The following is a 16,331-nucleotide window of genomic DNA, read 5'->3' as shown; positions in this document are numbered from 1 at the left end:
ATAAGCCCTAAGCTCTTATTACTGTTTCTGCAACGTTAGCACCAACTGTAAATAAACCAAATAACAACTTTTGTCCAAAGCTATCGAAACATTTGGAAAACCTATTAGTTTCAGCAATACAAAAGGTTAATATTTGTGATAATAAAACAAGGCGCTAAACAAAAGGTTGTACAAAAATAACCATAAATATACATCAATGAGCTTTGAATCCAAATGACCCATCATTTTAATTTGAATTCCCTCATTTCCAGATTAAAGACGTTCAAAAAAATTGACTGGAATTAAGTTTAATCAGTTCAGTTCTATTAAAGCTTTTTCATTTCCTCCAAAATAGGCTCTACACAGCAGTACTATACAAAGAAGCTTATTGCTTATTCATTGATTTATTATTAATGCATTGCTGCACCTAATCTGGTCCAGGAAAAACACAATTTTTTTCCGGTTTGATGAGTCTCTTTGATTTTCCACATAATTTCTGATTAGAGGAAATTGGGAAATGCACAAATTAGGCTTACGGTGTCAGTGTGCACGATTGAAATTCATTTCAGTTGGCTAAATCTCTTTACCAGGCGAGTTTTTTCTAATTTTTCTAATTGTTTTAGATAGTTGTTGATTTATTTCTTCATTCACATACTGATTTTCCATGCTTTAAACTGCGTCCAAAATGATAATTTTAGGCTAAATTAACTTTAACAGCACACCTGATTTGAGTCAGAGACCATAACAGACCAGGGTCACTGACAGCTTCCCCTAGCCTCAGTCAAGCTTCTTCTGTACGCCATGTTCTGTTCTGAACAACAGTTAGTGGGAAAACCACATGGTGCACATCACTGAACCTCCCATATGCGCACTCCTGCACACACGCAGTCGCCTTAACCCAAACTCAGACGCCACAAAGCGTCTTTTGTTCCATTCCTCTCAAGGAATATGGCAACACACGCAAGTCTTCACCAGAAAAACGAGAATAAGTTCAGAGATAGGGCAGAAAGGGGTGCCGCTGAGCCAGCTTTTCTTGCCCCATCTGGAAAATATTGCTTGTGTATGAGTGTGCACACAAGAACTCTTTCTCTTACCCAGACACTTATGAATGCTGGTTTGCAGCAAACGTTATTTACTACCATCAGTGCTAATAGGGGATAAAGAGGGTGGAGTAGAGCCAAAAGTAAACGACAAACACCAAGGTGCCTCCAATTTAATACTTTCCCTGAAGTTATTATCGCTAAATGGTCACAATCAGATTTGGCAGATGGGACTCAGCCCTGTTTTGATCTTCACACGCCTAACATGCAAAAACAAGCGGAAATCAGAGTCTAGATGCTCAGGCTGCAGAAAAGTCTGACCCTCCCAACTCTTGATTCAATGCGCAGCAGTCTGCGGGTTGTGACCAAAAAATGCTGATTTAGGTTTTACAACACGAATGGTTGAAAGTTTTCTGACAAATAAAGGCATTTGTGTGCTGCTGCATCTCTCAGCTCTAACTGGTTGGGTAAGAGTGGATGTTTGGACAGCTTTAAGGTCACAAACTGTCCCAATCAGAGCCACTCTTTCTGGTATTACCTGTTTTTTCGCTTCCCTCTGGAGTGTCTTTGGCTAGTTGCTCCCACTCCAGGCCTTCTTGGTCCCACTGGTCTTGCACAGACCCCTTTTCCTCTTTGCTTGATGGGAGGTCTGCCTCCCCCTCCTCGGACAGCTACACACAGACACACCATTGTGAGCATTGGAGCCATATTTTCAAGGAGGAAGTAATCATAAGGTACAAAACACTTTGTGATCAAAGGACCACTAAATTCTATACCACTGGCTGTTTTTTTTCCCTCCAGTTTCCTGCATCTTTTTTCAACATTACACACTGAACAAGAATGATGAACAAATGTTAAAGCAGCAAGTTTATCTCAAAATTGATTTAATCTAATTTGCATCTCTATTTTGGACAGATACGTTTAAAGTGCACTAATCAAAAACTCCAAAGAAAAGCATTTCAAAGCCTTGTTCTTTTGAAGCAATTTACAAAACCAGATGGCCCATGATGTTTTTTTTCCATCGTTTATTTTAGTGGTGCCAGAGTTTGAAAGGTAGAAAAAAAATAAAGGTAAAAGGCGAAAAAGAGCAGATTTTGCAATACAGAACCAATGCATTAGACCTGCAAGACTTTGTTTTGGGTCAGATGGTTTAATCAGCACCACCCAACTTCCTGCTCTAGAAAAAAAAACATTCAAAATTCCTTAGGAATAGCAGAGTACAAAGCGATGCAAAACAAAAACGTAGTGTGAAATGATGCAGACGAGAGATACGATGAATGTTATGCTCTGCGAGCCTGAAAAATATCTCCATATGTGTTGATTCCACTTTGAGTTTGTGGTATTATAGTTTTGTACAAACAGAAAGTACATGCAGAGAATGATCCACAACAGAGCTACAACTCACCCACTGTTGACTGGGCATGGCCACAGATGTAAGCACATCAGCCATGGCTCCCAACATCTGGTCAGTGCGGCCCTGATTCTTCTGTAGAGCCTTCATCCTCCCCGACAGTCAAAGAAAACTCCTTTTTGCTGTTTCTAGCCTTTCAACTTTGACTCTCCTTCCACAATATGAGGCGGGCTGTTCTCTCCTGACACACAGGAAACGGCAACCACAGGAAAAATCAATCTGGGAAGAGGAGGGCTTGTGCCTGTCTGGATCTGTGGACGTGCACAGGAGCCCTTAGCACTTGCCTCTTTCAGTCAGCATAGGCAGGTGAGCATCCTCCACTTTGTGCTATCGCTAGAAGCTTCCCCTGGAAACGAATTTCCTTGGAGTCAGCACTCCTCTTACGTCGCACCATAAAAAAAAAAGGCAGTGAGGAAGTATTTATTTCTGCAGCTGGCGACCCTCTGTCTTCTCAGAGTGCTGACATTGAGTGTGGCGACCAAGTGCACCACTCTCCCTAAAATCCTCCCTTCTTGTTCTTCATTGGCTATATAGAATCACCACCCCTCCCCAAAAACCTCACCTCTTCCCATCAATCTTCGTCTTCTTTCTTTTCTTACTCTCTGCCTCCATAACCTGACTTTCTTCCAAGTCTCACAGAGACTCAGCCGTTCTTTATCTTCCGCCTTGAACTTTCTTGGAACTGTACCCTAAACACTCTCTTCATCTTTGCCCAAGTCTCAGGCATGGAGTGTGTGAACTCCTGAGGAGCAGGAGTCAGCCCCAAATAAGGCATGAACACACAGTCCATGGGGAGAGAGGGTGTCACCAAATTATCAAACATCAACCTCAGCTGTCTTTACTGCTGAAAACTCAATCATCCGAAAATAAAATTCTGATAGTTTCAGATTAATTTGCCATAAAAAATGAAAAATTGCATGACTGAGAGCTTGTGTGGCTTTCTCTGTGTCTGCGTGTCACAAATGTTTTCTTTTAATTTAAGAAGACTGCCCACATAAACTCAATTAATCTTAAAATTTTGACTCTGACGTGGCAAAACAGCTGCACGTCTTTTTAAAGTACTCAATTCCTGACAGACAAGAATGGGTGCGGGTTACTCTCATTAAAACAAAGAGGAAACATACAGACTATAAAGTTGCCCCCGTTTCATTTCTCCTTATCAATACTCATCCAAGGACTCAGCACAAACGTGGAGGAGAATTTTTTCCACAGGACTTCAGGGAAATTTAGTTTATAATAATTCATGAAAAGCAAAGTCTGGAAAACAGTTGAAAAAAGAACATAAATAACAACTGAGTAAAAACAAAACAAGGACTCTTAAATTGCACAGCCTTGTGTATAAACTTGCTCTCATTGTTTGAGTCTCTCAGGCCTCTGCGTTCTACAGGTCACTGCGCCGATGTATTCTTGCCTTTCTGTCCTGAAGCCAAACTAAATCACATTAAACTGTGATTTTAAAAATTTAGAATGAAAAAAAGTCACTTTTTTCCTTATTAAAAAGGTACACCTCTTATAGTGAAGGCACCTTGCATTCATTTTTGAGTCTTTCTGCTCCTGAATACGATCCTATAAACCAGAACTTTAATTTAATTCGAAAACATAAACATTTTGACACCTTACATTTTCTACTTGAAGAAAATTTGGGGGTAATGAGGACAATTCACTTTCTAATGTTCCTCTTTACAGTAAGTAGTTTAGCCACTTAATTAAATGTTTATTTTACAAATTAAGCCTGAAAATAAAATGTGGTTTGCAGAACAGGTATTTCAATTAATCTATTTTATCTAACTTTTTTGATGTATAATTGTGATTGTTTTATGCATTTCAAATAGTATTTGATTGTTTAAAGCATTTTCTTTTTTATTTTATTTTTTTAACTTGTCCTGTCGAACAGCTGGGCAAACAGATGAGAGCTGAAGGCCTCTTGTGTTGGATATATTTTATTTTAACAAAAGGGGTTATGAATCTTCTGAAAACTTAGAGGTGTGTCTGAATAAACCCCTTTTGTAATTGAGGCCAAACTTTATTTATTTTAGTCATATTTGAAAATCTTTTGTGTTGGACCGGACTGAAAAGGAAAGGAGAGAAGAAGAGAGAGGGCTGTTACAGAAGGGGGGATAGGAGGGTGATTATAGAAGGGCGGGGGGGGGGGGCATGAAGCAGCATAAAGCAACAAGTTGCTGGATGTTTTATCATAACAGTGAGGTTCAGATGTAATACAAGTCTATAAGGGGGGGGGGGGGGGGGGGGGCTGTCAACACACACACTCAAATGTTATAAATATACCTGTTGGCTCCAAAAATGTTCACATGTTCACATGTACACAATACAAATAATGTTCACACACGCACATCTATGCCTTCAAACCAACTAGTGTGAAATATTTCATTCAATCAAGCAAACTATTTGTGCAAAGGTCAGCTAACACCTTTTGGTGTATTTAACATGTTCTTATATCATTTTTCTGATGAAGGACATAGATATAGAAAATTATGCTCAAAATTGCATTTCTGTTTATTCCTTTGTTTAAATTGTTGTGAATCAGGAGCAGATGAAAAAAGGCCATTTGAAAAAGAGCTTATTTGTGACGCGAAGCGAGCCATAAGATCCCTGCTATGAGCTCCCAGCAATGGGTAGGGGAAGAGGGGCGGGGTTGTTCCACGTCAACAGACCCCCGACAACTCAGAGGCTAATTTCTATTAAACTTCTGCCGCTGAGTAGATACTATGACCTAGAAAACGACACAAGTTTTGTTTTAACTTTGGCTAAAAATGGCATAATGTTCCATAATTATATTTGAAGGACCGCGGGAAACATTATGAAAATAGATCAAAAGATGATCAGGATGGGACTTCAAGTGAAGTCTCTTCAAGCTTGAGTGGTAACAGAGCCCACTTCTGGTGATGATAAAATGTATTTCTAATCCATTTAAATCATAGAAAAAAGGAATGAAAAGTCATCTTCAGAGATGTCCAACAACCAACACACAACTAAAATTCATGGTAAAATGTGAACATTAGCCGTAACAAGGCAAAAATTCACAAAGTTATGATCTACTGTTGGAGTAAAACGAGTAATTCATTATTATTTTATTTCATTTTTTAAGTATATTTTAGAAGAGTTTAATTATTAATAAAAAAGGATTTGTGTTGATTTTAAGTAGTAGCTTTTTTCCATTTTTTAAGTATAAGAAATACAATATTTAAAATAACATTTTTAGGAGTGAGTCCGTGATATTACAACAACATGTGAACTTCCTTAGTAGTTTAACTAGCAATAGTTCAGGGTTGGGGAAAAATGAAACAAAAAAAGGCCACTTTAGCACCCACTTGAGTTTAGCCAAATAAATTTTAAACTCAACCATTTGACTCTGCTCTGAAGAAATCACATAACCGTCATTTCTGCACCACAAACCAACTTTCTTTTTTTTTTATCAAGCTCCAGAAAAGCAAGAACCTCACATGCCTCCATTTTTTTTTCTTTTTGAAATCCCTCCTAAACCATATCACCCTAAATCTCCTGGTTTTGCATGACTGAGTTCAGCTCAGCTTCCTTCCTGCTTCCTTCGATTCACATGATTGTTGGAGGCCTTCAGATGCTTTCAGAGACATAATACATGGAATGTGTCCGAAGCCACATAAATGGAAATCCTTTTGCTCACAGGGTCCCAATAATGTGCTCATAAGCCCAGTCTTGCAGAGACGGCTGCCAGTGTAATATTAGCAGAGCACATGTCTGTCTTTGCAGTCAGTCACTAAGCTGGCTAAACTTAGTCCAGCGTGTCCCAAGCCTCTTTTGCTCTACAGCTGACTTCTGCTAGGTATTGGGGTGTCTGGGAAAAAGCTGGACAGCCTCTTGCAGTGATGAGTGACTGTCTCAGTAAGGAATTTTCATTGGAATAAAATAACTTTGACCATAAAGAGAAAAGTCTGGCTGCTATTATGAAACAAGATGTTCTCCACCTGTTACTCCAAGTTTAAAAACTGTTTGCAGAGTTTAGTTATAAAAGAAAATTCAGAAGTTTGGATTTGCATAAACAAAAACACAAAAATCAACATATGTGCTGTAGTGCCATCGTCTGGTAAAGCAACTTGATTGTACTGGAATTTTGAAAACATAGTAAGATAAACATCCAAAGCACACACATGGTTTCACTGCCCCTCCCTGTTCTGCCACAGACTTCCTTTTCCTCTATTATTTCCGGTCAATTTTGTTCTGTTTTGGTCGCAGAGGCTGCAATCTGTACCCCCCTGGAATGATCTTTTTTTACTCACCCTGTGATCCACACCAGTTCAAAACTTATTTACCATCTAGAGATTGAATTTACAACAAATATATATTTCAGTTTAGCACATAAACTCCAGCTGATAAAATGAAAATCAGTACATAAAAACATATTTTTGTTTGTTATTCATTTAAAAGTGATATGCAGCTGAAACCTTCAGCAATCACTGATGTCATACATTTATCTAGTAAAAACTTCACATTTTTCCTGATTGACAAAACTTATTGTAGCATTTCTCATTCTGATCAGAAGGGGGCAGTCTTTCTCTCCCTATAAAGCCCAGCAGTTGTCTAGCATCAAATCCACAGCAGGTTTTAGCATGGTCCTATTATATTTTATATAATAGGACCATGTATATTTCATATATTTTTTATTTGCATCTTTCCAACCTGAGACACTGAGGCTATAATTATACCTACTTAAACTAGGCACGTGTCCATCATTTGGGATTCATCACTGTCTTATAATAATAATAATGATTGGACTGGATTTTTCTGTGCTTTTCCAGACACTCAAAGCGGTTACAATGTATATCCAATAGTCATTCAATCCTCAATCATACTTGGTGATGGTAAGCTACTGGTCATGAAGATTCAAACCATATTTGTAAAGAATAGCCTTTATCTTTGCAACAACAACGACGAAAAATGGCTAGAAAAGTTGTTGTTTTTTTGCAATTATCTGTAAGTTACAATAAAAAGATTGTTCAAATAAACCATTTAAAAGCAAATATTATAACAGAAATTAATTATAAATAAAAAAAGAAAGACACTAAAGAATGTCAACTTTTTTGACACCCAAGTCATCCTTGCATAGAAAGAAATTAGCACCACGGCCCTCCAGAGTACGGTCTGTTTTTTTCCCCAGCGAATGAATTTAAAGCAGGCCCACGACTCTGACCACCATCTAAAAGATAAACTGATATAATTTAATCACAGTGTCTTCTTCAGCATAACAGATCTTGGAACCATAGCCTCAATGAATCAGTCACAACCCTAACCAGAGAGGTTTTCTCTCACATGACAGATGGGCATCACAGAGCTGTGAACGGGTGGATTCTGAGAGAGCCAAAGAGTGAGAAAAAGAAGTCAAACTGAACAGAATGAGAGAAGGGAAGCAAGGTTGGCTGTTGCCTGTTTCTTTCTATTAATCTTTAAATCTTCAGTAATCGGGATGAGAGGGCAGGAGCACGTTGCCCGACTTAGGACAGCGAGTCTATGTTAGGACCGGGCTGATGAGGCAGCATAAGTCGACAGCAGAAATGGAAGGAGAGAAAAGACAAGAGGTGGAATCCGTTTGGGGAACTTAAACAGTTTCTGCAAACAGAAAGAGTGGAGTACAGAGTAAGACTTCAGCGGAAAAAGAAAATTCAAAGACAGAAAAATGGTAAACAAAAGTCACGGGTGGATTTTATAAGGTAAGGTTTTTCCCTATTTTGTTTCTTTTTTTTTAAGTTTCTTTCTTAGTTACACTTTGGTAAAAATAGTTTATTCCTTTACTTTATTTTTTTAATGCAACTGAGAAATTTTTAGAATCCAAAGGAAGGATGAATGAAAGGTGTTTCTCAGCAGGAAGTGGCAGAACTAAAATAACAAGTCAGCAATGTTTGTGCAGAGGAAGGAAGTGAGAGGAAGAATCCATATTGTAATAACCTCTCTGTCATGAACTAAAATACAACCAAATGCTGCTTACACATGACACTAACTTAGAAACATTGTGACTGCACCCTTTTCTGAGAAAACCTATGCTAATGTTGTATAGTTCAGTCAGGTATGCAGAACTAGTTTTAGAGTTTGAAACCATTTTTTAAAATCATTGATAAATATGATTTCCTACCCCAATCTTCAATCTGAAGAAAAAGACCTTCCTTCCTTTTTCAATGGTTTACACTAAAAATGAAGATTAGAAGACCACTGGGAACCACTTTTGTCTGACCAAGCAGTGTGACACTGTTAAGACACCAAGACAAATTTTTGCTTGCAGCTCCAATTGGTCTTTCTCAGCCCTGCTTTCACTAGGCCCTCATCCACATCACTTTACAGTTTCCTCAAGCCTAAGGATTCTTTTTTTTTCAAGTTTTTACATCCTGCAATGAGTTTAGGGGAAAGAAACAAATGTAGAAAAAGAGTGGAGGAGTGTTGGGTATTGTGTAAACCAGAGACTTACGGATCACACACTCTGATAAGAGGGCTGAGGTAAGGTAAAGCTCCTCATCCTCTTTAGGCATCATGTCTTTTGGTCAAGGCTTCTCCAGGTCATCAAATCTATTTAACACAGTACTAGTTAGTCCTGCAGTGCCAGAAAGCTATTCTGAGTGCCAGAGAAGCTGTACGTTCTTCTGAAGAGCTACAACAACACAAGCAAAACAGCGGTGCAGGATTTACATCCAAATAATGACAACTGTTGAGTACACAAATGTATGAAGTCTTCATTGTTCTTCTAAATCAAAACAATAGACAGAATTCCTTTCAAGGTTATGACCCAAACTTACTATTTATTCAAGATACGAGTGACATGCAAAACTCCATGTGTGATCCCAGTCTGAAGGGGTTCTGATGGCAACTGCAAACGACGACCCGCACCTGGGCGCCGGCCCGTCAGAAGACTCGGAGATCCTTCTGGATAGCTCTGACTCGGGGAGCATACTCTCAGATGACTCTGTACTTCCTGAGTATGAAACAGACTCCAAATATAAGGAACCAGCTAAAACGCTGTATGAAGCCTGTTCAAGGAACGAGTCCACATCACTGAGCCGAATGCTGGAGAGAGGAGTCACACAAGATGAGGTCATGGAGCTTGACATCAACGGCAAGGTATGGCACACACCAATACTTCTAATAACATAAAAAGCTTCGGTGACCAAATGGACACGCATCTGTTTTCTCATCAGACGGGTTTGATGGTGGCTGTAGCCAAAGGTTTTATAGACATTGTCACCATGCTGCACAGTTGCCCATATGTGCACATTAACCACCAGGACAATGATGGTAACACTGCTCTCATGATTGCTGCACAGGCAGGTACGTCTGAACACATCTCTCAGTTCAGCATGCTCTGATGGCACTCTTAAGATATTACCAGAAAGTTTTCTGTGTTTCAATCAAGGTTTCATCACCATCCTTAACTATATCCTAAACTATTACACTGGTGTGGACACAGAAATCAGGGATCCTCGAGGATTCACCGCCCTTATCAAGGCAGGCCTGCAGGGCCGAGAAGACTGCGTTTCTGCTCTGCTAATGCATGGTAAGTTTGAGAATTTCCCTTAAAACTCCTAAGCCTAACCTTGTTGGAACCCAATGTGCCGTTTCCTTATAAAGTCTGAAAAGGCTTTGAGTTTTAGGTTGGAACAAACCAAAAGGCCCATTAATGATTTAACCGTTAAAATGAATGTGTCATGATAAGGGACAGGAGTGTAATTGTGTGTGATTTAAAAGGGTAAACAAGGACATTTGATCTTTGAAAGAAATCAGCTTTTTGTCACGGCTGCAGGGATTAAAGCTGCAGAAATTAGCACAACTGCAAATTAAGCAGAAGTAATTTCCATCTGCCTTTTGTTTACATCAAAGTCACTTCATCATTTATGTCATTAGCTCCACCACTTTTTCTTAAAACAACTTCTGTATAAAAACTTGCGTAACAGAAAAATCTGACAACATATGGCAACAAAGCAAATCTGGCAAAACGCAATATATTACTGCCTTCTAAGAATAGCTTATATTGTTCACCACCATGCTGTGAAGTGGCCTGATTTCCTTCTGGAAAATTGATGCCAGACATCAAATCAGTTGTTCTACAAAAGCAACCACATGGTGGAGATATTATACTGAGTTGTGGGAGCAAACTGTTTACTGAAACACTGAAAACTAACCTCTTGCTCTGTTTGCTGTGTATTTCCCACTCCTTGTGGGGTGCAGGTGCAGACATGTATGCAATGGATCTGGTCCAAGGGAGAGGTCTTAAGGACTGGGTCCTTAGGACGGGAAGATTTGAGACGCTCAACAGAATACGTCGCCTGCAGGCTCATCCTGTTGCAGAGCAGTTTTGTGAAAGTTACAAGCCTGAGTGGCCTGAGCTGAGGCAGCTGGTGGAGAAGGCCACCGCCCCAAAAACAGCTAGTCAAAAGTTGAGACAGCGTCTAAAGGAAAGCCTTACTTTTAAGTTTCCACATGATCCCCAAGACAACGGAGTGATGGACCATATGGTGCGAATAACTACAAGCATCCACAGCCCCCTGATAATTACAGGCTCCCGCCCCCTCTGTCCCACCAGCCCTCCTGAGATTGGAAAGCGTCGCTTTGCCGTATCTGAACTGCTTGAAAAGCACAGCAGGAAGGAGCTAGAGGAAAGCACTGTGTCCCACACTAACGGATCCATCACCTCATCTTCTCCCACTGCTATGTCAGCCAAGTCTGTATCTCTTACCTCTTGCTGCCAGGATCCAGAGAGAAGGGGAAGCTTACCGTCAGGTGGCATGAAAAGCTTTGTCCCACGCAGCATGGCACACAGGAACAGCATTTTTCCCTCAGGCTGCGTTCCTAAGATTGAAGTAACAAAATCAGGAGAGCCCACACCAAAGAAAGAGAAAAAAAAGAAGAGGCAAAAGGGTTACCTGGAGCCTCCAGTGTGGAAGTATAAGGAGGCCAAAGAGGAGAAAAAGAGGGAGAGAAAAAAACAGGAGGCTGAAAAAGAGAATGAGAAAAAATCAAAGGGGTCAAAAAAGAAAAGCAAAAGCTGAAGAAGAATATGTTCCTGCGATGATGGAGGATGAATATGTTATAACAACAAACGCAAAAAAAAAAAGAAAACTTTAGGGGCTACCATTTGACATCAATGGATTTTAACTTAGCCGGGAGGTCATGAGATAACTGGGATGACTTACATTAGTTCCTCCCGATGTATTATATTCCTTTAAGGGTCAACGGTACTGTAGCTGTCATGGCGTCGTAGACGTAGCAGACCCAGATGCTGAAACCCGGAAGAAAACTCACAGCAAGGATGACTTTAAATGGATTTATTTTAGAGGTAAATAAGTTTCTGAGGGGATGTGGACGTATTTCCTCCGTGGATTGAACTTGGTGTTTCCTTTGAGCTGATGCAGATGAAGGGGAGGGGGCGACACGAGGACGCGTCGAACTGTGGATCCAGAGGGAGCGAGGCTTGGGCGCTGAGGACAGCGGGACCGGCTTGAGGTAAGGCGTGGACGCCGAGGACGGCGGAAACCAGCTTGGAATGAGGCGTGGATGCCGAGGACGGCAGGACCAGCGTGGAGGGGAGGAACCAGCGTGACCAAGGTAGGAACCTGAAGGTGAGCACAAGATGTGGTAAGTATGGAGACAAGATAAACTTAGCTGAGACTAAGAGGCCAGGCATAAGCACCGGAGTGAGTATAACAAACTGGCGTAGAATTCTGGTGAGAGCTCCCTTATGAAGACCGGCAGGATGATGAGAAGATGAGGATCAGCTGGTTCCAATCAGCAAGGTGGTGAGAGCTGTAGGAGGGGGGGAGGTGAACTGACAGGCACCGTGACAGTAGCTTCCTTTTTGGGATTTAAAGATGCATCCTCGTAAGTCAAGCGCCATGGATCAAATGAAAACAACTTCTGGAGTGCAAAAGATTGTGTGCAGGGATAATCAATGCTCACCTTCCAGCACCTTTGTGAGAACTTATCAACCTCTGTTTTCAATCACCTTTGAGTAGTGTGCCATCATGGTATTTGACTGCAAGAAAACCAAATAGCCAATAGCCTATACTGTGTGTGCACATATATATGTGTTGAAATGCCTTGAGAACCTATTATTATTATTATTATTATTAACAAACTTAGGCAAAAACTGTCCAAACTATGTCCTGTTGTTCACGTGTCATGGTTTAACGTATGCTTGTAGAGATAAAGCTGCAGAAAAGACTATTTTGTGACAACGTTTGAGCCTCCCCACATTGCAAAATGTAGCATTATACAGTTTGTTGCAGAATTCTGCTCAGCAAGTTTCACTTTCCTGTCTTCTCATGCAGACGCTAAGGAAGTAGCCGAGGCGTATGTCTGTTCAAATACCTCATATGGAATAAATATTCTCATCTTTTGAGTTTTAATGTTAAAATAAGGTTGTATTGGTTCGTTATTTCAGAAACATTACTGAGGTTTAAATATCCTGAGGTAGCAATATGTATAGATATTACATTTGTAAATCATTCTAAAGTTTTTTTATGGAACATCATATTCAGTAAAAATGAAATTTTATCATAGTTTAAACTTGCCAGAATGGAATGTTTGGCATGGAACTTTGATTACTCTTCCATAATTAAGTAACAGTGAGCGTCTTAAGGCAGCCCATAAGGTTGGTGCGTGGAGGAACTGGATTGACATTTGAACCCTGGTTGCTAGTAATCTTTTAATCCAATGTGGATCTTTACGCAACAAGTATGTTTAATCAACAATAATGAGAAATTCCATCTTTAAAAGACCAGGTTTTAGCAGTTTACATAAAATTAGCTATGCTGTTTCCTGTTAATATCTTGAGTTTCATTTAAAAAAATATGGTTGCAAGAAAAAAAAAATCTTTTATTTGTGGTCATGTGAAAAGAAGAACTGTCATGTTTTGTGTTTAGACCACTGTTCCACACTTCCTCTCCACTAAGAGGAACCTTGGTGACCTCAAGTCAGCCCTCAAAATATAAACCTCTCTGAAATCACTAAAGACAATCGAGACTGTCATGTTTGAATGAGAGAAATTCACTGGTTTTTGTGGCAGCGTATGCTGTGTGTTTGACAAATGCTGCTCTGCACATGCAGAGACTGAACTGTTTAACTGAATTATAGAACAAGACTATTATGCAGTTTTTCAACAATTTCCTGTTATTTTAGGGTCACTTAAAACACCAGTTGCTTAACATGGCGAGAATGTGTTTAAGTCAGCCTTAACACTAATGTTATAAAAAGACCTAAAGGCTGATCCATTCACTCTTAACCCAGCAAACCTTTCCATTCCACTTTGTATCTGATATAGGCAGAGGAAATCTGTCTTGACTGAGGCTAAAATAGAGTAGTTGTTGTTCCTCTATTGGCCTGTCCCTTTAGGGGTCGCCACAGCAAATTAGCTTTCACTTTTCACACAGGTGGTTTGGCAGGCAGATTTTAACCGGATGCCCTTCCTGACATAAAGCTGTATTCTAGCCGGGCTGGGGACCGGCACAGGGAGACTTGGACGCCCTTGTGGGTACATAGTTAGGCAATAGTGCAGGGGTTCTAAAAGTTTTTTTACTGGAGGACTAAATTAAGGTTATTTTGGTTAAAATTTTTTGGTTAAAAAAATGGATAAACAGAAAAAGTTGTTTTTTAATAACTTTTATGACCAAGTGTCATATGTGAAATTAACCAGGCCCTCCAGATGTTTTCCCGGAGGTTGCTGCCCAGATCTTCTACTCGTCTAGTAATTGACAGACTTATTTCTTCAAACCTTTTATTTTGCTCTAGACCAGTGTTTTTCAACCTTTTTTGAGCCAAGGCACACTTTATCCTTGACAAAAATCCCGCAGCACACCAGCATCCAAAAATTAAAAAAGGAGAAACTCATAGTCTGTATTGATGTACAGTCCCTCTACAATCTCACGTGCATTTTTGTGATCATTGTGGCAGAAAAAGCTGGAAGTTGCAGCCGTTTCTTCTAAACATTGTAATGAAATTTAAGTTAGTTTTCAATAATAAGTTTCAACTGAATTATTTAAAATTTGACCCTGGTAGTTGTTTTTTCCTTCAGTTTGCAATTTTATCCAAATTTTATGCAATTCTTTTATGCAATTTTTTATGCAATTTTATGTAACCTCACAAAGAACCAAATATATTCTTTCTAAATAGTGATTATTTTTTAAAATATTTTTTAAAGGATGGTGCAAAGGCAACTGTGATTTTTGAACAATTATATGATCACATTATGTTTGATAAATTTTACACAAAAAAACTAATATATTTCTGTTTTCTGTAGCTACACAAAAAGTGAACATGTTGAAGTTTTATTAATTTTTCTTTTGTCTTAATCAAAAATGAAGTCTTTGAAGACTTTAACAAAAATGTTTTGAATAGATTTTAAAACTGTTTGATGTGTGTTCATTGTGGTTTCAAGAGGCAAACAGGGAAGACTCATTGTGGCTCATCTCACGGCACACTAGTGGGCCGCTGCACACCGATTAAAAAACACTGCTCTAGACAAACAATGTCAGCTACTTTCAGCATACATTCTTTTTATAATTCCTGTCACTTCATCCTTGTGGAGTCCAGATGACCCGATCCTTACATTGACGTGTTCTCCCTACCATGACAAAGGTGGATAAAGGTGAAGAGGATTTCATGTAATCCATGGGCACCAGTGAAGATCAAATTAAAGAAAAAAGGTTTAGCGCACTGTCTTGTGGGGTCTAGATGACCCCACTCCCAATGTTAAAGTGCCTAGGAAAGCACAAGGGTTAAGGGCTTGCTACATGGGGCCATTTTTGTAAACATCTGGTGTGCAGCATAGCCTTGTTGTAGTTGTTGGAGCTTATGTTGCACTCCTCGCCAGTAAATTTGTCATAGTTTTTATGTTTTGTAACATAGTGACGATTTATATTGAATACTTTGAGCATTGCATTTACCTGCTTGCAAATCAGGCACAGAACTTTATCAAGCCCATGAGGTACAACAAAGTAAGTAGGTAAGTAAGGTACATCTGTGATTTGTGCCATTGGCCCCCGGGCCGCACTTTGAGAACCCCTGCAATACTGAAAAAGGGTCTTGCCCAAGGACCTACACTAGATGAAACTTGTGCGCATTCCGGGAATCAAACCCTGATTTCCCATGTGTCAGACCTGCGCTTAACTTACTGCACCGCTACTAATACCAACATTTGTCAAACATCACTTTTATTTTTGATTTAAAGAAAATTTTTAAAAAGAACATGTTTAATTCAGCATTGAGGTACTGAAATAATGATAAAAAAAATTTCTTATATATTAGGCAACAACTGGGAGTGCTGTGTAGAAGCACAAGAAAAATAACCGCTAAATGAAAAAGAATGACTGATGTATTTTTTCAACATGACAGTTTGGACAGTTTATGTGAGTGCTCCCAGCTGTGTCTGCAACCATAAGAGATAACAGAGCCTGAGAAGCAAGAAAAATTTATATGACAGGCATCTGGCTTCACTGAATGTAGAGTTGTCTCACAATGCAAGTTCTCTGACAGATGTGAGTATACAAGATACACACTGACAAATGACAAACACTCTTTAATTATTCTGTTCCTTTCAATACATCAATCACCAAAAAGTCCAAATTTAATGGGATGAAAGTATTTTTATAAAAACTAATATGTATTTTCAAATTAAGAATAAATGTACAAAAAGTGATCAAATTATATTTGCAACAATTAGAGAAATGTGTGGAGGGTTGCAAACGTTTTCTATTGTTTTGCAAATCAAGAAAATAAGCAGAGCTACTTTATTGATGTAACTAAAATCAGAGTCTAAAACGGTAGGGAAATTTTTTTTTTAACGTGCTAGTGTTTTATGTAAGCTACAGCTACAACAACACTCATTTAAGGTTCCAAAGGAAACAAACACAACATGCAAATATGAATGTCAA

At 39.3% G+C, this 16,331-nt stretch overlaps 2 protein-coding genes and 2 long non-coding RNA genes across 5 annotated transcripts in view; 2 read left to right on the top strand and 2 right to left on the bottom strand.

The window, feature by feature from the left end:
* arhgef25a (Rho guanine nucleotide exchange factor (GEF) 25a) overlaps positions 1-2,903 on the bottom strand; it is a 51,438-nt gene extending 48,535 nt beyond the window's left edge. Inside the window, exons 1-3 of one of the 2 annotated variants that reach the window (XM_078950625.1) lie at positions 2,715-2,851; positions 2,425-2,611; positions 1,558-1,690 (exon numbers count right to left, since the gene is read on the bottom strand). In XM_078950625.1, coding sequence (XP_078806751.1) covers positions 1,558-1,690; positions 2,425-2,520 — 229 coding nt within the window. In that variant the 5' untranslated portion in view covers positions 2,521-2,611; positions 2,715-2,851. Of the gene's footprint in view, positions 1-1,557; positions 1,691-2,424 lie in introns of both variants that reach the window. The other variant, XM_011477085.4, reaches the window with a different exon arrangement.
* A 5,247-nt stretch (positions 2,904-8,150) lies between these two features.
* On the bottom strand, positions 8,151-12,233 carry LOC105354366 (uncharacterized). The gene is made up of 4 exons (XR_909003.3): positions 12,095-12,233; positions 11,598-12,017; positions 11,328-11,397; positions 8,151-11,253 (listed from the first exon to the last, which is right to left on the bottom strand). It is a non-coding gene; the product is annotated as an uncharacterized LOC105354366 (long non-coding RNA).
* ankrd33aa (ankyrin repeat domain 33Aa) lies at positions 9,271-11,584 on the top strand. The gene is made up of 4 exons (XM_004070703.5): positions 9,271-9,528; positions 9,606-9,735; positions 9,821-9,961; positions 10,633-11,584. The coding sequence occupies exons 1-4, from the start codon at positions 9,271-9,273 to the stop codon at positions 11,451-11,453; spliced, it is 1,350 nt and encodes a 449-aa protein (XP_004070751.1). The 3' UTR covers positions 11,454-11,584.
* On the top strand, positions 11,608-12,625 carry LOC144994108 (uncharacterized). The gene is made up of 2 exons (XR_013657516.1): positions 11,608-11,740; positions 11,808-12,625. It is a non-coding gene; the product is annotated as an uncharacterized LOC144994108 (long non-coding RNA).
* Positions 12,626-16,331: the final 3,706 nt, after the last annotated feature.

This window comes from Oryzias latipes, chromosome 7, assembly GCF_053564925.1.
Source record: "Oryzias latipes strain Hd-rR chromosome 7, Olatipes_Hd-rR_3.1".
NCBI lineage: Eukaryota > Metazoa > Chordata > Actinopteri > Beloniformes > Adrianichthyidae > Oryzias > Oryzias latipes.
Note: the sequence above shows the minus strand (reverse complement) of the source record. Positions and strands in the feature narration are given on the sequence as shown.